This window comes from Crinia signifera, chromosome 9, assembly GCF_055691185.1.
Source record: "Crinia signifera chromosome 9, ASM5569118v1, whole genome shotgun sequence".
Taxonomy (NCBI): Eukaryota; Metazoa; Chordata; class Amphibia; order Anura; family Myobatrachidae; genus Crinia; species Crinia signifera.
In genome coordinates, this window is record NC_139225.1 from 81197239 (window position 1) to 81220824 (window position 23586).

Below are 23586 nucleotides of genomic sequence, written 5' to 3' on the forward strand. Positions count from 1 at the left end.
CTGAGATAGCCTTAAACCCAAGGGCTTAAATGAACAACTGAATTGGAATGTATTCATTTGAGATCTACATTACTCACCTTTCGTTTTTTATCGTTCTGAATCAATTGTATTGATAGCTTTATTCATCATGTGATCTTAAAGGTCTAGCTAGGTATTCTCATTTTTTTCTCCCAAGAAATTTTTTTCTAAAAGATCTTGCAGGGCACCCTAAGTGTGCTTTTTTTCACTGTTTTTAAACATGTACCTTTAATGTATTGTCTATTTATTTATTTTTTGTTTCACAGTTTGTATACAATGTAACGCTGCCTCGGATAAGCTGCAGAGCTCCCCCTGACGTCATCCAACAACACAGTACGTGGGGAGGAGTGATCTGAACCCGGAAGTGGGCTGGAGACGGAAGGAGGACGCCGCAGCATACACGTGAGCACAGAAGGGGATATAAGGTAATTTTTGTACACACTTCTTTGTATGTTATACTTTGTTGAAGCCTGAGGACGGGATAATAAACCTTCCCGAAACGTTGCTGCTAAGACACGGCTCTTGCGTGTTTATTTTGCTGAAAAACAGAGTCCCATGTGTGCGGCCACCTGAAGCATTCCTGTATTATTTTACCTGAGCCGGCACCAGGGCAGCTGTATCTGATTGGATGCGTGCCAGCATATTGCCCCATATATATATATATGGTACTCTTTACCTAGAACGGCGCCCGCGATTACAATCGCGGGCGTCGGGGGTAAAAAATCGCGGCCATCGCGGGTACATAAAAAACGGGTGCGACGCGATGCCCGCGATTTTCCCATAGGGATCAATGTTAAAAGTCAGATTGGACGCGATTTTAGCGTTAAATGCCTCAATGCCCGCGATTTTTACATAGGAAACAATGTTAAATGGGCCACAGAGCCCTAATAGTCCCCCTGAAGTGTGAAATGGCCCCCACAATTTTTAACGCCACCCCACGATCAACGTCAACCCGAAGCGTGGCGTGGAGTTGAGAATAGAATAGTGTGGCGAGCGCAGCGAGCCACCGAGCCCGAAGCGTGGCGAGCGCAGCCGGATACCTTCACAGTTATACGCATCCCCTCGCGGGCTTCACAGGTGTCCGTGGCGACGCGGACACCTGTGAAGCCCGCGAGGGGACGCGTTTACCTGTGAAGGTATCCGCGTCCCCTCGCGGGGCGCGCTGCGCTCGCCACGCTTCGGGCTCGGTGGCTCGCTGCGCTCGCCACACTATTCTATTCTCAACTCCACGCCGACGTGGATAGTGGGGGTATAAAAAGGTCGGAGGACGCGTACCGCCGCCCCTCGCGGGCTCGCTGCGCTCGCCACGCTTCGGGTTGACGTTGATCGTGGGGTGGCGTTAAAAATTGTGGGGGCCATTTCACACTTCAGGGGGACTATTAGGGCTCTGTGGCCCATTTAACATTGTTTCCTATGGAAAAATCGCGGGCATTGAGGCATTGAACACTAAAATCGCGTCCAATCTGATTTTTAACATTGGTCCCTATGGGAAATCGCGGCCATCGCGGGCATCGCATCGCACCCGTTTTTTAGTGCATTCGATGGTCGCGATGGGCGCCGTTCTAGGTAAAGAGTACCATATATATATATATATAAACTTTTTTTTTATTGAGTCATTATGTAGTAACAATACAATGAAAATACTTTCTTCTAATGGTCAATAAACAAATGACATTACAAAAAATTAATGATAAGTTATTTATCAGAGTAGTATTATGTGGAATGTTGTAGTAATTTTGAAGTACCGTAATAACCAACTACTAATAGACCGTGATATAAATGAGAAAATAGTATAAAGATTGCTATGTAGAACTATATAACTGTATCACAAATACATGTATAAATAGTGCATATTAAGATTACCGTCTGAATGCAATGTACCAGAAATCAGGAACTGTTACGAGCAATTAAATAAAAATACAGTGTATAGCAGGGTATGGGATAAAACCGGACCCAGAGAAGACCCCGGACCGCCGTCTGGAGCATGTAGTTTCTAGTCCGAGGGGGGCTTCACAAGAAGAGGTACAATAAAGCCTCCCTGTATGGTCCGGGCATGTAGCAAAAAACGGAATGGTCCGGACCACACAGGGAGGCTGTAATCTCCCTTTTCCCATGTCCCTAGTTAAAGCTATCACAGGCATTCCCCCCCGGACAAGACACCCCCAGGACGGGACACCCCCCGGACCTATAGCTCCCAACATGACCCTCTCCAGAAGAGGGAGGGACACAATGCTCTGCTCCTGGACTTTCCTCTTAATGCAGGATTACCATCACCTGTGGTGAACAAGTTAACTAAAAAGAAAGGTGCTTCAACACAGATGATGGCAATTATATAGCAATTATATATTAAGAGGAAAGTGAAGGAGCAGAGCAATGTGGCCTTCCTGGAGAGGGTCGTGTTGGGAGGTATGCTGGGCCGGACACTACAAGCTCCGGAATGCAGATTTTGATGTCCGGCAGTCTGGGGTCTTGACCTCGTGTGGTTTTTACATAGTCCCTGTATAGAATTTAAGAAAAAGCGGTACTTATATGTTAGTTGGGCGCCCACTATAGTAAGTACACTCATACCCCCACTATACATGTCGGCATGGAGTTGATGTTATATCAGGGTTGCCGACTTTTAGAAGCCTGGAGAGGAGACTTTCAGCAGGAGTTCGGGGGCGGGGCTTAAACGTGACATCATTAAGCCCCGCCCCATGAAGAATCTGGGAGGGTTGCCCACCTTTCCGGGGGCCCGGGAGGGTGACCTGATTTTCGGGATCCTCCCGGCCATTCCGGGAGGGTAGGCAACCCTGTTTTATATAGTGTGGTGAGCGCAGATAGCCACGAGCCCCGCGAGGGGACGCGTAAAACTAAGCAAATAGCTTAGTGGGCGCCCAACTAACATATAAGTACCGAAAAAGCTCCCAAACATGAAATAAGAGTTTGACAGTGATCTTGCACATAACATAACCGTTTGTATTACTAGTAAATGCATTCATTACAACATTTTCGAGTTTAGGATATAAATAAGAGAAGTGAGTTAGCAGTATAATAATGTAGGGACACAGAAGAAATGTTGTTGCGATAATAAAAAACAAATTTACACATTTCATCTGACAATGATATTAAAATTAACAAAACTAATGGGGAAAGGGAAAGAAACGTACTTGCTTACCTGACCCTCTCCATGAGGGAAAAAATGCTCTGTCCCTGGACTTCCCTGGTAATGTATGATTGCCATCACCTGTGGTGAGCTAGTTAATTGATAAAGAAAGGTGTTTGACCACAGGTGATGGCAATCCTACATTACCAGGGTAGTTCAGGAACAGAGCATTTTCTCCCTCATGGAGAGAGTCAGGTAGCAAGTATGCGATCATCGTATCATCAGCAGCACACATAATAAACGCATATTTGTGCCAGTATCAAATATGTCGGCCTGCGAATAGCGCTTAGCATGTACAGTGAGCGACACGTCACTACAGGTCACGTGACCAAATGTCAGCTGCGTGGAAAGGCGGAAGTACAAAATCCGGTAGCAACCGCAGCATCGGGGACGTTGGATTTGGAAGCGGAGGGGCCAGGACGGTGAGCAGCGGGTTTGAACGACACTTATAATGGAGTTTTAATGGTGGTTTAGGATTTATTAAATATATTAATCATGGATTATAAGTAGCAGGCTACGTAACTAGCACTGTGAGCCTGCCCGATGACTTAATTATTACGTGTGTACCATTTACTTGTAATTATGCATCTTTCTCTGTTGCTACCAGTGTTAACCAGCAGCTTCTGGATGACTAGGGATCCAGTTTATTGACGAAGTCTTTATTCTCTCTTTTATTGCTGTTTTGTATTTTAAGCTTTCCTCTTCAAAGGTTTTTGCCAGTCAGTTGAGTTAGAATAAACTTGTGTACAAGTCTCTGATCTGCTGTATGTTTTTGTGTGGAGGCTTATGGAAGGGTGATCTTACACATGCTATGTTATTTTTGTTATGCTAAGATTTTTTTATTTTTTTTTATTTACCCAGTACATTACGAATGGTCTCCCTTCTCATTCCTGATAAGTACCCAGGGTTATTGAATTTGCCCCAGGTTGCACCTTGCAGAAATCCGCCTTGACTAGTTTAGGGGGTTACTGTATGCTCCAACTTCATTGCACTTGGGAGATGCAGTTTAATGCAATCAAGCCGTAGGCATTAGTTGTAATCAAATCTGTGATGCAGTAAATGAAATAACTTCACCCATTTAACCAGAAACGAGTTGCTCCAATTGTTAATAATACTACTTTCAGTCCGCAAATGCCGTGTCACCGACGGGATTAGGACACGGGTCCCATCCCCAGAGCAACACGGCATATGCGGTCTGAAAGTTCTGACACAGCATATTGCCGAGTCGGTGACGTCACATGGGGCGGAGCTGGGCGGCGGAGCGTCATCGGGTGCTCGGGAGGAGGCAGTACTTGGAGCTGACAGTGCTGCCTCCTCCATACTGTGAACGGGACACGGGTCGCTCGACCCAGGCACCCTTTCACACTGCACTTGACACGGGTCATAGCCGTGTTCAACCCTGGTCATTACCAGGGTTGAACACCCGTGTTGCTCGACCCATGGTGGCCTTTTCAGAGCGCACCTTGACCCGTGTTGGGGCCGCAATAACCCAGGTCTAGAGTGCGGTCTGAAAGCGGTATAACTGTGAAGCACATGTACTAAGCTTTGGAGAGCGATTAAAGGCCCATACACACTTGACTTTCATTTCAAAAGACTTTGCCAAAATCTTTGATAGATATATCTTTCACCAATGTAGTGCGTACACACTGAGCTATTTTCCCCAAAGAGCAAGATATTTTCAGAAGGCGAAAGACTTTGCTGAAAATCTTTCATTATAAATGGTCTGGGAATTCCAAGGGTTCCATATATACAGTACATTGGTGGCAGTGGGCATACCAATATATGAACATTGGTGTTCAGTGTTGACGGTAATGGATACATTGCTGGCTTGCGCAATAACAAAATATACATTGGTGGGCAGTGTTGGCACTAATTTATGCATTGCTGGCACAGACCAGCAATGTGTACGTTACCGCCAACACTGCCCACCAATGTTTATTTTGTTATTGTGCAAAATGCAAACTGCCCATGTATGTATCTATTTAAATGGCATGCACGTACTAGATGGGGTGTGCAACTTCCCCCACCTGCGCGCCCCTGGAGTGACTCGGTGGCCATCGCCACATCACTCGCCACCCCTGTGGAGCGATGTGGCAGCCCTCACCGCATCACCCGCCAGCCTCTTCTAACCCCCTGTGGAGCCATGCAGCGCCGTACGCATCACCCGCCAGCCCTTTCCCTTGGAGCGATGCGGCTGCATAATCCCCCGTGGAGGAATCCCCCCCCCCCCCCCCCCGCCTGGGGTGCCTTGCCCTGCACCATCCATGGCCATCTCCAATGGAATCAGATGACGCACACAGCTGGCCACCAATGTTAATATTTTGATATGCCCACTGCCACCAATGTATTCATTTAAATGCACCAGAAATATATTAGAATAGAAATATATAATATAATATATATCCATATAAATAAATACATTGGTGTTTGCAGGGAGCAATGCTGTCTGTTCGTGTTAAGGGGGGGGGGGGGGGGGGTGAGCCGGGTGTTTAGCTTGGACGGGGAGCAGGGCTCTGCAGCAGCAGCCAGATGGAGCACAGGGTGAGTATGACAGGCGGCGGCGGGGGGGGGGGGGGGGGGGGAGGCAGCAGGGCGGCCAGCCGGGCTGAAAGTGGTTAATCTTTCAGCCCGGCAGACGTACACTAACGGCGATGATGGATGACAAGCCATCCATCATTGCCACATCTCCTGGTAAAGCCAGCAGATGAAACACTTTCCTAGCGATGATGCAGGAGCGTGCATCATCTCTAGTCTCCAATCTCTGGGGCATACACACTGGGTGATTTTCAGCCAACAATCTCTCAAAACGGCTCAAGCAGACAAGTGCAATTACGTGTGTGTACAGAGGGGGCAGATTCTGGGCAGAGAGGTGTTGGGGGACAGATGGTAGGCAGGCTGAGGGTGTATAAATGCTGGACAAAGAGGGGGAGAGATGATGGGTAAGGAGAGGGGAACAGATGTGGGGAGGATACAGATGATGGGGACAGGTGCTGGACAGAGGGATGGGACAGATAATGGGCAAGGAAAGGGGGGATTAGAGGACTGATTAGAGCAAGAAAAAGAGAAGCAAGCTGCAGGGAGAGTCAGGAGCTACAGTGGAGGCAGTAGGCATACTCACAAGCAGGTCCATGCTGTGAGTGTGAGATCCTCCGTGTTCCAGGGATCAGATGAGCTCCTCCAATCAGGGGCACTTCTATTCAGCATGTGCCTGCCGAGCACCTCCAATCACAGCTAGGCACTTGCGCATGCTGGCCTGGCCCTGTGCTGAGTTAATGAGGGGGGAGGGGCTGGGCACCACAGAGCATAAGGTGCAGGGACATCCCCTACTGCTGCGGCTCTCAGTACCAATGGAAGCTCTCTCAGCAACAGCTCCCCACATTCATCCTGCCTCCGGCTCCCACAGGTCCCTGCGTCACCATGGCGCCGGCTCCCCCTGCCACCGCTAGGGCTGCAGAGCCCTAGCTACGCCACTGGCTCCTGTCATGATAGTCTGGGTCTAAAAATGACAGTTAGGAGCTATATGGTTGGCACTGTCCAAGGCTTAGTACATCGAACCCCATATTATCTTGTCTGCCTTGTATATCGCTGTTGTGTATGTATGCTCTTTGTTTTTTTAAAGTGTCCCCTTCTACAGCAGTGCACCACTTGAGAATGTTACCCTCTAAAGTAGAGGAGTAAAAACTGTTGAATGAATTGAAAGTTGTGCAAATAGCTGCACAAGCCTCAAAACTATACAAACATCTGCTGTCCCTGCTCCCTGAGTTGGAATAGGCATGGTAACCTCTATGCATACTTGCCTACTTTTGAAAACTAGTTTCAGGGAGATTATAGTTGGTAAAATAATTTTGTACAGCACCCCATTGAGGGTGTGTCATGCTTCACCCAGAGGGCATGCCTAGCTCCCTCTGGGAGATTGCGAATAGAGTTTGTGAACATGGCACCTAGAAGTGTGGGTGTGTACTGCTACATCTGATGCTGCTTTCAGACCGCATAACTGGCTTTGACCCTGTATTTGGAAACGTTTCCAAAAACGGGTCTGCCAGATAAAACCCCTTTCACACCGCAGCACTTAAACGGTATATTACCGTTTAAGTGCCGATTTTTTGACACTGGCAGACCCGTTTTTGGAAACTTTCCAAATACAGGGTCAAAGCCAGTGCAGCCTTCAGCCCTCCCCTCCGTGCAGCTCCCCCCCCCCTCGCGTGTCGACCGAGAGCATGTCGACGCCCCCCCGCGCATGTCGACGCCCCCCCGCGCGTGTCGACGCCCCCCCACCCCGCGTGTCGGCGCCCCCCCCCCCCCGTGTCGACTTACCCCGTGCCGGTACCTCCGTTGTGGACTGCAGCTCAGTATGCTCGGAAAGCACTTATGAAAAAAGTGTCTTCCAGAAAATGGCTGCCCCATAGGAAACCCTGTTTAAAAAAACTGTCTTCCGTATGGGGGGCAGCCATTTTCTGAAAGACACTTTTTTCATAAGTGCTTTCCGAGCATACTGAGCTGCAGTGCCGGGAACCACAACGGAGATACCGGCACGGGGTAAGTCGACACGGGGGGGCGCCGACACGCGCGGGGGGGGGGGGTCGACACGCGGGGGGGCCGTCGACACGCGCGGGGGGGCGTCGACACGCGCGCGGGGGGTGTCGACACGCGCGGGGGGGGGGGGCTCCAGTGCTGTGAATACTTAATGAGCGCTCATTAAGTATTCACTGTGCTGAATTTAGGACCCAGCTCATTGGCTGGGTCCTAAATACCGTTTCTGAGCCGATTTTTGCGCTAAAATACCGGTTCAGAAACGGGTAGGACCCTGCATTTTAACCGGTTAGAAAAAACGGCATTTTCTAACCGGTTAAGTGGGACTGGACCTTTCAGACCGCACACATTACCGTTTTAAAACGGTAAAAAAACGGCAATTTACCGTTTTAAAAGTGCGGTCTGAAAGGGGCATGAGAGGAATCTTCTAAAATTACTTACAGCCAAATGTAGATGAGCTCCAAAGCAGTAAAGCCGTGTACACATGGCTGCGATAGGGGCTGAAATAGCTGGGAATATGGTCGCTGGCGACCGTATTGCCAGTGATGGGAGTTTGCCCCGGCGATAAATCGCCGGGTGCGCGTACCCGTTTTCAGCCCCATTCTAATCTCTAATCCAGGAGCTTGCTCCTGCGACCAACTGATTACCTCTGCGCCATCTCTGGTCGCCGATGAAAAGGAGACACTGAGCAATATATTGATCAGCAATATATTGCTAGCAATATATTGATCAGCAATATATTGCTAGCAATATATCTCCCCCGTGTGTAAGCACCTTTTAGTAATGCTGCTTTAACATTGCCTAAACCCGGTATTTCAAAATTGTGTTTAAAACAGGTCTGAGCCACTACACCCCTTTCACATTGCAGCTGAAAACCATTTTAAATAGCATGTAATACCATTCACACATTCAACCCATTTAACCCCAAAGGAACACTTTTCAAGCCATAGAAATAGACCCTTTCTCACTGCCAAAACCCCCCCCGGCTCTGACACTGCTTTTTAACCGTTTCACACTGCAGCTCTACCCATTTTAAAAGGCAAAAAAACCCAGCAATTTACCGTTTAAGAGCTGCAATGGGAAAGGGGTATTAGAGATACTATACTTGGTAAAGTGCTGAGAAATGGCACTGATGATTCAATGTAAATCAGTGGTCAGGGAACTCGGTCCTCATGCTGTGCATGTTTTGCTGGTAACCCAGCAGGTGAATAGGTGTACTAATTACTCAGACACATTTTATAAGGGCCGCAGGTGGAGTTAATTCGGTACTTCTTTACTTTCACGGCGCCACTAGATCAGAAATCGCGGTCATCGCGGGCATTGAATGCACTTAAAAACGGCCGCGACGCGATGCCCGCGATTTCCCATAGAGATCAATGTTAAATTTCTCAATGGACCCGATTTGACTGTTAAATGCCTCAATTGACACGATTTTTCCATAGGAAACAATGTTAAATGGCCCACAGAGGCCAAATAGTCACCGTAAAGTGTGAAATGGCCCCCACATTTTTTAACGCCACCCCACGATCAACGCGAACCCGAAGCGTGGCGAGCGCAGCGAGCCCGCGAGGGGCGGCGGTACGCGTCCTACGACCTTTTCATGCCCTACTATCCACTAGGGCGTGGAGTGAGAATAGAATAGTGTGGCGAGCGCAGCGAGCCACCGAGCCCGAAGCGTGGTGAGCGCAGCGAGCCCCGTGAGGGGACGAGGATACCTGTGAAGCCCGCGAAGGGACGCGTTTACCTGTGAAGGTATCCGCGTCCCCTTGCGGGGCTCGCTGCGCTCGCCACGCTTCGGGCTCGGTGGCTCGCTGCGCTCGCCACACTATTCTATTCTCACTCCACGCCCTAGTGGATAGTAGGGCATGAAAAGGTCGTAGGACGCGTACCGCCGCCCCTCGCGGGCTCGATGCGCTCGCCACGCTTCGGGTTCGCGTTGATCGTGGGGTGGCGTTAACAATTGTGGGGGCCATTTCACACTTCAGGGGGGCTAATTGGCCTCTGTGGGCCATTTAACATTGTTTCCTATGGAAAAATCGTGTCAATTGAGGCATTTAACAGTCAAATCGGGTCCATTGAGAAATTTAACATTGATCTCTATGGGAAATCGCGGGCATCGCGTCGGTCGCGGCCGTTTTTAAGTGCATTCAATGCCCGCGATGACCGCGATTTCTGATCTAGTGGCGCCGTGATTTCTGATCTAGTGGCGCTGTGAAAGTAAAGTACCGTTAATTCTTTCACTTGTGATTCTGTGAGGAGACCTGCAAAACATGCACTGCGTGGGTAATGAGGATAGAGTTCCCTGACCACTGATGTAAATGTACCTATTTCTCACTCCTTTTTTTTTTCCCAAAAAAAATTTAACAGTGTAATGTGGGCTAGGTGAAATGAGGGAGATTGTTAGACTAATGAGGGCGAGAGGGAGATTGCTGCTATTTCAGGGAGTCTCTTGCATCTGAAATCACAACATTAGGCGAACGCCTTAAAAGATTCGAGACAATAGAGAAATTTCAAAACACATACAAAAAATACCAAAAAGAACTGGAGGAATTTGAGCAAACCATTATAGATAGAAAACGCAGGAAACTCCACAGAGACAAAATGGACTTTGCCCAAAATAATGTCTACAGGTGGAAATCCTATAACCAAAGAAACAAAGAGGATAATGCTATGAATTATACAACATCAGATGCGGAATCATCTGAAGGTGAAAGCTCATTAAGTATGTTCAATCCAGGCAGAGGGAGACATTTTTTAGATGTAGGTGGGAGAGGGAATCGCCCCCATATAGACACCACAAGACCAGGAGGGGCAAGGGTAGAAAGAAGAAAAAGAGAGAAGAGAGACTGGAGAGAAGACTTCAGGGAAAACCGAAGATACAGGACGTAAACTCTGATGCGATGAAAATAATCAACCTCTCCGACATTACACCGAGCCCAGACCAAATCTCACTTCTCTCAAAGGGATTATCCTTCTCACCCACAACACAACCTAACCGGTTTGAATGTGAGAAGGACCTCCACCTTTTCACCCGAAAAATTCTTTTAAAGAAATTCTTCCACAACCAGTCCAAGCTAAAACAACAATACTCCATGCCCGACACATCTAATACCCTAACGGATGAAGACTTATCAATGATCCAAATATTGGAAGACCTGGAAGCAGAACAAGAAGGAGCCCAACCCAACTCAGGCCCATTCGACGCCAGGAAACTAAAGAAGAAATCTACCTTCTTCCCCGACTATAAAATCTGTCCACCAGTTAAAGTTTTCCTAGATTTAGTCTCCAAAGATCTTGATGAGCTATGCAAACAAAATACACCTGTCGTAACACATGACAATCTGACACAGGGAGAAAGAGATGCCCTCCATCAGATATCAAAATGGGAAAACGTTGTTATTAAACCCTCAGATAAGGGCAACAACGTAGTCCTATGGTCCAATGACCTATATATCAAAGAATTAAACAAGCAACTCAGAGACCACACATGTTATAAACAACTCACATTCAATCCCACCACCGACTATTTAAGAATCTACAACAACATAATCAATGAAGCCTTTATTAATGGAACCATATCACAGAAAGACCTGGATTTCCTGAAAGTAGATAAACCCATTACACCAACACTATACCTGCTCCCGAAAATCCACAAGAGTGAGACCTCCCCTCCGGGCAGGCCCATTGTTTCGGGAATGGGGTGCCTGACGGAGAGGGCCAGCATTTTTGTGGACCAATATCTGCGTTCATACCTATTGTCACTACCATCGTATGTGAGGGACACTATGGATGTCCTCACCAGACTACAGGATATATCAGTGAACCCAGGCACATGGATAGCTACATACGATGTAGAAAGCTTGTATACAAGCATTGACCATAAGAATGGGATACAAGCAATCAAATACTTTCTAGAAATGGGGAAACACCAAGACCTAAACCCCTTTCTACTCAAGCTTCTTGAATTCGTTCTAACTAAAAACTTTTTCCTGTGCAATGAAAGGTACTACCTCCAGGTTAGGGGCACCGCGATGGGCACAGCTTGTGCGCCAACCTACGCGGGCCTCTACCTGGGATGGTGGGAAAAAGAGGTGGTTTTTTCTGAGCAGTATGAAGAATACACCAAACACATGCTGATCTATCTAAGATATATAGATGATGTATTGATCCTATGGGACGGCCAACAAGAAGATCTTAGGAAATTCATCTCCATCTTAAACATAAACAATCTAAATCTCAAACTCACTGGAGAAGAGAGTCAGACAGAAGTCAACTTCCTGGACTTAACCATCAGAATTGAAACCAATGGCCAAATCATAACCGATATGTTCCGCAAGAAAACCGCTACCAACAACATTCTACACGCATCAAGTTCCCACTTACCAGCTACCATCAAGGGTATCCCCAAAGGGGAACTCCTGAGAACTAAAAGGAATTGCTCACAACCTTCGGATTTCCATGAAAGAGAAGCACAATTATGCAACAGATTAAAACAGAGGGGGTACAGTAACCAAATAATCAAAACAGCAAGGAATGAAACCAAGAGATATACAAGAGAATCTCTCCTGGTCCCTAAAACCAAAGAAAAAAGAGAACAACCAATCAGGTACATCGGTACATTTAATAGTAAATGGCGTGAGGTCACTTCAACACTCCAAAAACACTGGAGGATTCTACAAACAGACCCAGATTTAAATGAAATACTACCTGCCAAAGTTGAAACGAGCTGGAGACGCTGTCCGAACTTGAAGGATAGAATGGTACAGAGCCATCTAGCACCCCCCAAGAAAGCATTGTATAACAAAAAGGGCTCATACAAATGCAGACTTTGTAAGGCATGTCAATATATGGTACCTACTACAGGCTTCACTGACAGATACAACAAAAAATGGACCATTGACAACTACATAGACTGCACTACAGTGGGAGTGGTTTACCAATTAACTTGCCCATGTAACAAAATATACATAGGCAAAACAAAAAGACAACTCAAAGTGAGAATCCTGGAGCACATCGGCAGTATCAGAAACGCCAAACAGGACAAACTCAAATTTAAAACACTAACTCCAATAGCCAACCACTTTCTACTATTTCACAACAGCGACCCCAAATTGTTAAAAGCCTTCGGCATGAAACACATTCAGATGAACATACGGGGGGGAGACATCGACAAACTCCTTCTTCAACAGGAAACCAAGATGATATTCTTAATGAATAGTCTGCAGCCAACAGGACTCAACGAAACTAACAGCTTCTCACCGTATTTGTGAGACTTCAGAAATCCACAAACAATCGATATCTAATCTATGTCCTACCACCAGACACCCACCCTTGCCTTAGAATCAACCATATTCACCAATTGAGAACAATCATGATTACTATCTCAGAAAATCATTGATATTTCATGTGTCCCTGAATGAACCATGCCCATTATTTCAACACAACAATATCGATTTTCATGCTCACTGTCCTAACACAGTATAATCTCAGCAAATTTCACTATGACCCCCTATTTATCACCATCACGGCGTTACAACCTATAAAGCCCACAATCACTTCCCCCTCCAAATGTCACTTATTCAGTTATGATGTAACTGATCCAATAATAGTATTATACCCCTTCACCCACACCCAATCACTACCTGGACACTAGGACACATGTAGTTACAATCTCATACATTTCACTCAATTTGAGGAACCAGCTTCCCCTTTGTTGATCACGTTTTTCCAACACTTACCGTTAGCTTGCAGTGATATCCTCACTCCCTGCGTGTCTCCCTCACGACTCCTGTCCTGAAAAAGGAAAAAGAAAAAAGAAGAAAATAAAATAAAACTTAAATAATAAAAAATAAAAAATAATAAAAACAAACATAAACACTAACTAAAACATAAAAACAATAATTAATGGACCAGCACTAATATTTATATCTATGAACGGCACAGTAACAAATATGCATGGAGTGTCAACACAATAGATGTATCGATTTTAATGTGGAATATGTCAATATCATGCTATCCTGCAAAAACCATTGAGCCACATCTGTATTTACGGGCAAAACATGCAGAATAAAGAATATCATACCACGATGTACTCTAATACTAGCGCAAGAATTAGCGCATAAGAAATATACCAGAAAATGACAGGACATATCTTCAACTTCAACACGGCATGAAGAACACTGGTATAATTAAGAATGAATGACGCCAGAATGTCAGATGACCACAACAAAATACCTGATTGGTCAAAATATCTGATATATACCCACCAATGATGTTACTCGGGTTCAGCCTTGAAAAAGCCATATGTGAAACGCGCGTTGGCCGTTTGCACGTGCTATAGACAAATGTGTGTTAATATTATGTGTTAATCAATGATCTGTGTAGTCTCATGGAGCTGATTTTATAAACTAGCACAATCATTGTGCAATATTAATGTACCGTCTAGCGGAGGTCCGCTCAGTCCTATCCAATAAAGCTCTAACCAGCATAACTTTTATGCACAAGCATACACTGCTTAGCGGGAGCTCCGGCGGTTGACATATACCGGCACTTGCTATAATTCCCGATTAAGGGTAAACATACCGCATAGCGGAGCCCTGCAGTCACTGAATTTTGACATGCACCTTAATTTGCTATAATCTCTGATAAAGTGCAAACACACCGCACAGCGGAGCCCTGCAATTATCTGCTTTAGATACGTACCACACAAGTTATCATCAGCGCGGTTACTGAATTTTGATATGTATCTAAAACTTGCTATAATTTCTGACAAAGTGTAAACATACTGTACAACAGGAGTCCTGTAATTGTCTGCTCTAGATACGTACTACATAAGCTATTATTAGCACTACTGGCTAAATAATTGACATAGCCTGACGAGCTGCAATCAATCAATGTACAGCATCACTATATCACTTAGCACCGCTCAGTACTTTGCACAATAATAATATATTGCAGTAACAATATACCGCTCAGCGGATGTATACACAGCCCTATATAGGGGAACCATAATTGATACCATTATTGTGCATAGCGATATATGTGATAACACTTTTCAGCGAGGTCTCAGAATTGTAGCATCACTGCCCCACATAGCAACTATATTGCTTAGCGGGACAAACGAGTGACACACCTTGCGACTTATCGCACAGAATACAATCAGCACTATACCGCACAGCTCCATACAAGAGAGCTTATTGGTACAAGCATTGTACATAGTGAGATACCACTCCAACGGAGCCCCAATTATCTAAATCAATACACTGCATGTATTGCGGGGTCCAATAACTGTCTATCCTAGACACGCATTGTGCAAGCTATAATTAGCATTACATATTTCGCGACCGGCTGCACAGAGCAGAATCAGCACAATAGCGTCCAGCGGAGATTCCTACATCTATCCAACCTAAACGTGTACTATCCTAAATGTGTACAATATACCACTTATGTTGATAATAATTTTTGATAGGTGCACGAACCGCATATACAATCGGCTGGTCTAAGCACACCAGATTATACTAATAAAGTGCATGCTAAATCTAGAGACGCACCGTCCCCATTTACCTGCTATTTAACAGGGAATAAGGTCCGCAATTGAACAGACCATTTGGTACAATAAGCAGAGATAATATTCAAAAATCTCCCCGTCTGTACCCAGCCGTTTGGGATACATGCTCCGTCAAACAGAGCACGGGACTATTAAACACCGAACAACGGATATAGGACTTGCATAATATAATTCTGCCTCCGCAACTAAAATCTGTAACTTAACAGAAGATTTTCTCCTGAGACTCCTTCACATGTACCCCTAATAATACGAGTGATTGTAACACAAACAAGATTATGAATAAAAACTCGCACGGTACATATTCCTAATTAACAGTGTGACATTCACACATAACCACAACAATTGTATACCAACTAATCACAGTAATTATTGCGTCATCCATAAAAACTATGTGTTTCTTTACCACAACAGAGTGTTGTAGGCTTACTACCCTTATTTCCTGAAACGATGCCTAAATAACAAAACACTCTGAGGACATACGATCTAGAACTAAATAGAGGTGCCAGATCATACATACGATCAGGTTACCCATCCTACTTTTTCTATAGAAACACTGTGAGGACATACGACTCAGAACCAAATAGAGGTGCCAGATCGTACATACGATCAGGTTACCCACCCCACCTTTTTCTATAAGAACACCTCATCGGAGCATATACCAGAATAGCTCCGGCCTCAGGAAAGGATTAATTGCTTTATAAATAGAGGGACCTGACTGCACACACCGTCAGATCACCCATGCAATTTTGAATAGAGGGATCTGACCACCAATATCATCAGATCACCCATGCAATCTTTCCTGCAATTACTGGTGTACAGCACACGACTGAACCTTGACACATTACAATAATTGTGTCCGTTCATACAGGTGTTTCTATAGCATAACAGAGTGTTACGCACATATTTACCCTTCATACCAGTGCATAACAACCCTGAGGATATACGATCCAGGATCAATTGGAATTCAATAGAGGTGTCTGGCCGTACACATGACCAGATCACCCATCCAATTTTTCACTTAAGAACACACTTGAACCATCATAGCTTCAGGATACATGACCAAGAATTAATTGGAACATAATAGAGGCTCTGACCATACATATATGGTCGGATTACCCATCCAACCGTCCCTGAATAGCATCTGAACGCAATCTTAATAACTAATACAATTTATGAACTGTTGTGGTAATAAGGACAAACCAAATATTACCAACACACTCAAAATAGATACACACATAGCACGTGCAATTTTAATAATTGTTCAATGTTTCTGTTAGTCATGTATGTAGCTTATATTTCACTCTAATGGTCTTATTTTATTGAACATATTAAAAGTTAATTTTTAATTAAACTCATTCTTCTCTTCAGTGCGCCAGCAACAAAGACAATCCTTTTCTGTTTCTTTTCTTGTACCATACCCATTGTCTTTGGCAGCACCCCCACTTGTATATCTATTGCAATTGTAGCATAGCAATACTAAATTGGGGAATCAACCAATATTCCATCAATATTCTTGTGCAGAACTAACTCCCCCAACCCCTGTTCCCTTTTTTGACAGTCTCTTGCAGAATGCAGGACGGTAGTCAACTATGCCTCTATGGTGTGTGCTCTGAAAGGGTTAGTGCTTTCTCCTGGAGTACGTAGTGTAGTAAGGTGTGGACTTTCTTACATCATAAGGTGTACACTTTGGCATAAGTGAAGGGTGCAGTTGAAGTAATGAAGCGTGTGTAAGATGATGGGTGTGTCATGCTGACCAGCTCAAACCCTAAATAGTATACTTCCTGCTTATATCCTACTGTCTGCGTGCCAAGCGTTTTTCTTTTGTTCAGAAAGCATTCATGTGGTGGGGGGGAACGACGAAGACAACAAATTAGACTTTCTTTTGCTGTCAACTGACCAATCTGATATGACCACGTAGAAGAGCCTCTATATAACATGTACTGATGAGTATAAATTGTTGGCATTTTAAAAAGTGTATGTTACTATATAATTTATACTTTCGTACAAAATTGGCTATCACTGCCTTCGGATGTGTCCTGTTCCTCTTCCATATCTTCCTTTCAACTCCTTTGACTCTGCTCTAACAGCACTGATATTGAGAGCCCTACTCTCTCATCTGCATGGGTATGGATCATTAGGTCACCAGCATTATGGTCGACATGCAGGAAGGTTGACATGACCTTACATTGAAAAAGTCATCTTTTTTTTTTTAAATATGTAGTCAACATAAACACTAAAACGTAGCACCGTGTGTGCTCGCCATGCTTCAGGCATGGCACTTTCATTCTCCCACCATGCCCTAGTGGATGGTTGGGCATTAAATACCGCAGATCGGCACATTTTGGCTAAAAAAAACAGTAAAAAAAAAAACCTAATGACCCTGTGGACCTTCCTGCTGGTGACCCAATGACTATACCATCTGCATTTGATCACCAACCTACTGCCATACATCACTGGTTGCCTAAACTAATCGGATCTTGGTAGCCAAGCAGTGTGTGGCCAGGTTAGTACTTGGATAGGAGACTACCAAGGAATACCTGTTGCAGTACAATTCTAGAACTTCAGAAGCGGAGCAGCATTTATTCTACTTCTGCAAACTGTCAATTGTGTAAATCTGTCACAAAAAAATTGCACTATATTAATAACTAATGCCGTTTGTATTAGTGACCAATGGAGATTGGAACAGAGTTGTTACATTTTCTATATTTTTTGTAGGATTATCTTCTTTTTGGAAATTGATATACAATTTTATTTTTTTTTAGATGTAGAATTTGAATTTTCATGTCCCACTGTTACTGATCTGTCATTACTGGAAAATTATTATTATTTTTTTTTTTTGACTGGAGGTACCAAATCTATAAATGATACCAATCTTCTTTCACCATATTCTGTCTGTTTTTATTAAAGACCCTTACGGTCTCATGTACAGTATTGCATAAAAAATGACCTTCACATGTCTCCAATATTTTGGGGAATTAAAAGTTATGTATTCAATTAATTACATTCAACCTATTTCACAAGTGTGCCCTAAAAAGCCTTTGGGATCTGTCTTTGTCTCATTAATTTATTTACAGTTTCTTATATAGCGCAGCATATTCCGTTGCGCTTTACAAATAGAATCAACATTGATAAGACAGGCAAACCTTGAAGTTGGAGGGTCCTATGTACAATCTATAGGGAACTTGTTGACTAAGGTCCACACACTGGGCAATTTTCCGCAGCGTATATGCTGACCACTGATCACTGGGCTGAAAAACGCTCAGTGCATACACACTCAGCAATTTTCGCCCATTGTAAAAAAAAAATCCTCATGGGTTGACTACTTTCCATACTAAAGTCGTTCATCTGCTGGTAATACCAGCAGATGAGTGGCGGGACCAGTGATGATGTGGGACCGCTCACTGATCATCGCTGCCCTTTACACACTGGGCGGCATTGGAGCTGAAAGCAGCTCTAAAGACAAAACTGAGCTGCTTTCAGCTCAAAGTTGCCCAGTGTGTATGGTCATTTAGCCATGTTGAATATTTTGGGAGCACCACCAACCAACTACTACTTTGTATGTTTGAGTAACGCAGTACTGATGTTGATTTATTGTCTATGTCCTACTTAGATGTCTCTTATTCTCCAGTGCCAACTTTTTTCTAAATTGTCTTTCATATCTTTCGCCTAATCGCTATTAACTTTTTCACAGGCCACTCCATTGATCTGCTCCAATGATGCTCATATAGGAATGGGGTACATATGAGCCAGCTACAGCATGGCTTCTGACTGAAGTATCCTTGGAGCAGTTAGAGATTACGCTGAGAATAGTGCTGCTGGTAGATTAGCCTTTAACATGTAGAAATGCTTGAGCCTTGGAAGCTCTGAAGGACTGTAATGATGGTTTAAGGACATATGTAGTCCCACTGGTATGGAACCTCATGTAACCTAAAAGGCTATTCCCATCTGATTTTAAATATTTCAGACTCTCTCTTTATTTTCTCCTCCTTTTTTATGTCTTTTTAGTGTTGTGTTTTTTTTTTTTTTTTTTTTTTTTTTTATCAGCAACTTTAATAATGGGCTTTCGTTTCACTTATAGGAAAGATGATTTCGGAAGGAAGTTCGTTTATGCGAGGCATGTTGATAGGTGGTGCATTTTGTGTAGTCATTACTCTCCTGGGACACATTAAATTGAGTCATAATCCTGCAAGTCCACATGAACACCATCACATTCAAGCTCCTAACAAAGAGGATGTTTTGAAACTGTCCGTGGCAGAACAGAGGGAGCTGAGTCAAAGCGTGAGGGTGTACTGTGTTATCCTTGTCAAACCAAAAGACTTAAGCCTGTGGGCTGCTGTCAGGACTACCTGGAGCAAACACTGTGACAAGGTAGACTTCTATAGCTCTGAAAATGTGAAAGTATTTGATTCCATTGTTCTTGACAGCAATGACGTGTGGGTTATGATGAGGAAAGCTATCCAAATGGCATATGAAAAACACAAAGATGATTATAACTGGTTCTTAATCTGTCAGCCCACCACATTTGCCATAGTGGAAAACCTGAAGTATTTTCTGTTGGCAAAAAACCCTTTGGAGCCATTCTACCTTGGTCACGTTGTAAAGGATGGAGACTTAGACTATGTTGATTTGGCAGGTGGCATAGTATTAAGTGTTGGCACCGTAAGCCGGCTTATCCAGATAATGAATGAACCAGATAAGTGCCCAGAAAAAGGTGGCATCATATGGAAGACCTCTGACGATAAGCAGTTAGCAATGTGCCTAAAGTACAAAGGAGTATTTGCAGAAAATGCAGAAGATGCTGAGGGAAAGAATGTCTTCAACACCAAATCTGTGGGCTCCCTGATTAAAGAAGCCATGGCAAATGATCCTCAGAAAGTAGTTGAAGGGTGCTGCTCAGACATGGCGATCACTTTCAGCGGACTATCGCCCAACTACATGCAGGTTCTGATGTATGGCGTTTACAGGCTCAGAGCTTATGGACACAGCTTTAATGATGCCTTGGTATTTTTACCACCACCGGAGTCTGATAATGATTGAAGACAGTTACACTTAAACTTTGCAAACACTATGTTTTTAATACTTCAATGGTACGGCTGTCGGGATTGGAAGAAACTATTTGATTAAATCTAGGCAGGAGATAGACCTTGATTCATGCTTCTTTGTATCTCTTACAATTCTTGTGGACAGTGTAGCTGTATTCATCTCTTGCAACAGTGTCAGAACTGTAACTTCTATCTTACTATTCAGTGTAAGAAGTTTTACATGGTGATTTTTGCACGCAAAGTCTATTTTTCTAAATCTTAAAGAGCTGGGATGATTATTTTGTTTCATTGGTAAGTAAGCTTTGTACAATTTTTCTGGCATGCTCCCTATGGGAGAGGGTAAATGACCTGAATTCAAGTATGTTGCCTTAAATGGGTAACCTAAACTCCATTGCCAAATGATCTTGTGCTGTGTTACAGAATGCGTTTGTGCCGAATTTTATTTTCTGTTACGAAGCTCTAACTCCATTACCTCAAACATGTTGCTAGTTCTAGGCCCCGTTTACAAAATATAATTTACAACAGAAGCAGTCTGCTGTTACCTATTAAAGGACATGTATGGTTTGTGACCACTTGCGTCAGCGATTTAGATTTTCCATGTAGAAGATTTGGTGAAACCTGGCAAACACAGGGAATGGAACAACTAACTTTATGAAACAAGCACTGTAAGGATATAAGTGTCTGTGTATGCTAAACAATTATTTGTACAGACATTCCTCACTTAACGACCGACCTGTTTATCGACCACTCAGACTTACGACCCGGCCTTCTTTTATCGACCGCACTGTGGCTGCTCAGATTTACGACGCCCGCCCGGACTTACGACCCACCCACCTACCCATTCGTACTTACGAACCGCCCAGACTCTTGGTGACCCATGCTGCGCACATTTTGCAGCGTGTCCGCGACATGTCAGAGAATAGGAGGAGTATGACTTTTTTCTTTCTTTATTTAGAAGTGGACTGTACTTGTATTGTATGTATTTTACACGTTCGTTTAATGACCAATTCATTTACCGACAGGGTTGTAGGAAAGGAACCTGGTCGTTAAGTGAGGAATGTCTGTATTGTTGCAACCAGTGTAGGCCTATGTAGAAAGCACACAACTGTGATGCTGCTGCTTGTGCACCCTTAAGCAATCCAAACATTACTCCAATATAGGAAAAGCTACAACAACAAGCCCATAAAAGTACTGTTGTGAAATGATCCCTAATTTTGCCTGTTAAATGTGATACTCTGCATAATATTTATGGCGGGGCTTATTTGGCAGTATAACTACTCCTAGGTAGGATATATACCATCACCTCACAGCAGCCACAAAGTCCTGTTATATGAAAATACCTGTTCCAATAATTTAGTTATGATTACATTGAGGACTGGTATTTGAACGTCATATTGATTTTGGGATCGCTTTCCATGGATTGCTAAAACTGTGGCAGGGCATGCTGGGAAGTGTAGTTGCCTCGGGACTACGGTCTTTCTAACATCTTTGCCAGCAGCCATTGTAGACCAGCTCGGTTAGAAATTAAGCACGGATCGCTGTGTAAAGGCACTCCTGCGACGGTGATGCGTATTGCCATTGCTGGACTAGATTTATATTTCATGCATTATAAATCTAATCATTGCCAGTGTTCTCTTACCAAACAACATTGGCCGTGCCTGTTCACTCAGCACAGAGCGCTCCTGCATCGTGTGCTGAGCGATCTGTGCTCAGCAGTATTGCTGTGCACGGAGGCTCAGTCGCCTTTTGTGGAAGGAGTTTAAATCTTTCGGCTGCCCAAACTAGGCTTGGAGGAAAAGATACATTTAATGTGGAACTAGAGCTACTTTACGATATACAAAAACCACTATATGCCCTTGGTACAATACAAACCCTACTGATGGGAACAGAAGTGACTAGCCAATATAATGATTAAGTTCTTTATATAGCACATACACATTCCGCAGCGCTGTACAGAGAATATTTGAACATTCACATCAGTCCCTGCCCCAGTGGAGCTTACAATCTATATTACCTACCACATGTACACACACCCCCCTTCATTTTAGTGTTAATTTTGTTGGGAGCCAATTAATCTACCTGTATATTTTTGGATTGTGGGAGGAAACCGGAGTACCCGGAGGAAACCCACGCAAGTACGGGGAGAATATACAAACTGGGCACAGTTAGGGCCATGGTGGGATTAGAACCCATGACCTCAGTGCTGTGAGGCAGTAATGCTAAACATTAAACCATCCATGCTGCCCTAAGCCATATAATGTTAAGAACATATTCCAAGACCTAAAGAACTATATACCATTTTACACAGTCATAGGAGTGTTCATATTTCTTCCCTTTATTAGCCATGACCATTGGTACAGGTATGATGCACATAGGACAGGAGAGCTTTGATTCTTCTGTTCACGAAATCGTGCTCCTCTCCTATTGTTCTCCGACGACAAGGCTGTACGTACTGTGGATCTGCTATTATGAGAAAATAAATTACTTGTTTGATACTCCTATGAGGAAAGCTAGAAACTATTTACCAAACCGACTTTAGTATGAACTGTAAATGTGTTATAACTGTATACTCGGCTTCTCAAATGCCAGAGGGTGAAGCTAGTACTAACCTGGGCAGCTTTGTGTTGGAGTGGGACAACTCCATATATTTGCATGCTCACTATGCTCCTGAGAGTTGTGACATTAAACTGCCAGCTTTCACCACATTGGCCCTGAATAATCACATGACCTCTCTGTAAAAAAAAAACTTGTGTACACTGACAGCTAATTGTGTCAAATGTTACATTTTTTTTTTTTTTTTGCCCCCCAGAAGGTGTAAAACCATTATAATGCTGATGTTTTACAATGACATGTGGTAATAAATGTATTTCAATTATACATTTTCTCAGGCTGTACCAGTTAAATGTTAAATGTTTCACAACTGGTTGACAATTCCACTTTAACATTGCGTAGACTGTTCTGAATTTGGGGAAATATTTAGATATACGTAATATATAGTTATAGGAAATGTTAATATATTGTCAGCCTGGATGTCTAGTAACTGATATCATGCTCTGGTGATTTGATATGCTGGACTATTCGTTTCTGGAACAAAAATGAAGTTGCAATAGCTTAATTAAAATTAAGGTGGGGAAGGGGACTTACTGAAGTATTTATATATTTTTGGACTGGTATGGGGAAATCTAACATCATTTATTGTAAAAATTTAATATTTGTAATTTTCTATCATCTGAAAAATGTAAATTACTAAAATTTCTGTATGAAGTAAAAACTATTTTATATCA

At 43.7% G+C, this 23586-nt stretch overlaps 1 protein-coding gene across 1 annotated transcript; it reads left to right on the plus strand.

Annotated features, from left to right (window-relative positions):
- The first annotated feature begins 3465 nt into the window (after positions 1–3465).
- C1GALT1C1 (C1GALT1 specific chaperone 1) lies at positions 3466–23586 on the plus strand. The gene is made up of 2 exons (XM_083159304.1): positions 3466–3585; positions 19339–23586. Exon 2 carries the CDS (start codon positions 19344–19346, stop codon positions 20295–20297), a length of 954 nt encoding a protein of 317 aa, XP_083015430.1. The 5' UTR covers positions 3466–3585; positions 19339–19343; the 3' UTR covers positions 20298–23586.